Source organism: Tupaia chinensis, unplaced genomic scaffold (assembly GCF_000334495.1).
Source record: "Tupaia chinensis unplaced genomic scaffold, TupChi_1.0 Scaffold149383_1, whole genome shotgun sequence".
NCBI classification, from domain to species: Eukaryota; Metazoa; Chordata; class Mammalia; order Scandentia; family Tupaiidae; genus Tupaia; species Tupaia belangeri.
Genome location: NW_006209227.1, coordinates 2842473 through 2843378, shown reverse-complemented (window position 1 = coordinate 2843378; position 906 = coordinate 2842473). Strand labels below are relative to the sequence as shown.

General features: G+C 56.0%; 1 protein-coding gene across 1 annotated transcript in view; it reads right to left on the bottom strand.

The window, feature by feature from the left end:
* Window positions 1-48: 48 nt before the first annotated feature.
* Window positions 49-906, bottom strand: part of SAG (S-antigen visual arrestin) — a 37843-nt gene continuing 36985 nt past the window's right edge. Inside the window, exons 14-15 of the mRNA XM_027769355.1 lie at window positions 687-696; window positions 49-283 (exon numbers count right to left, since the gene is read on the bottom strand). Coding sequence (XP_027625156.1) covers window positions 181-283; window positions 687-696 — 113 coding nt within the window. The 3' untranslated portion in view covers window positions 49-180. The remainder of the gene's footprint in view (window positions 284-686; window positions 697-906) is intronic.

Genomic DNA, 906 nt, shown 5'->3' with positions numbered 1-906 from the left:
AGGGGCCCGGCCACTCCCCAGCAAGTCAGCCTGACTCATGACCCAGGGCAGACAGACAACTTTATTTCCCGGGGAAGACCGTGCCTCTGTGTTGAGCATTCTACAGGGCTAGTGTGGGCACTGGCCAGGCCGGTGACTACAGCCGTTTCAGGCCGTTTCGGGACATCCTGGCCGGTGTCTTCACTCGTCTTCCTCCTTGTCTTTCTTCCCTTCCTCCAAGTCTCCTGCGTCTATCAGATTTTGACGAGCAAACTCCTCGAAAACTAAATTTTCATCCTGAAAGCTGAAACAGAACAGAAGATATTTGACCAACGCATGCTCTACGAAGCTGAAATCTCCCGTGAAGCCGGACCCTTGATCTTTTTGCAACAAAGGAACCGATCAAGGTTCTCCCCACAATGGAGCAGAGGACCGGGCCATTTTCCTCGTAGCTTTTCATCTAATATCTCCTCAGCGGACAAAAATAAGAGAAAATGAAGGTCCCACAGAACGAGCAGACATAGCCAGCACCACCGCGCGAGCCTGCGCCTTAGGTACCGGGAAGGACACGGGAGCGACAGGGAAGCGGGGGTGTGCGACCAGGGCCAGTGCGGAGACGAGGTCGAGCACGGAGACTTGAGAGGGGCTTGCAATGCAGGGGGACATCACAGGACATGGGAGACTCGGGGCAGTGGTCGAGGGCTCACCTGTCCTTTCCTGTGAGCCCATGATAAAGGAGGGAGAGAAAGAGAGATCCGTCAGCAGGACTTCATACCACAGCTGCACGAGGATACGCCTACCTCCAGTGACTACAGCTGGGGGACAATAAGGCTGGGCACTGGGACTCACGGAAGTGCACGGTGCGCGTCCTTCCTGCTCCTCTGCCTCTGCCATGCTCCCATGCGTGCAGCCTTTCTGCCTGCCTTT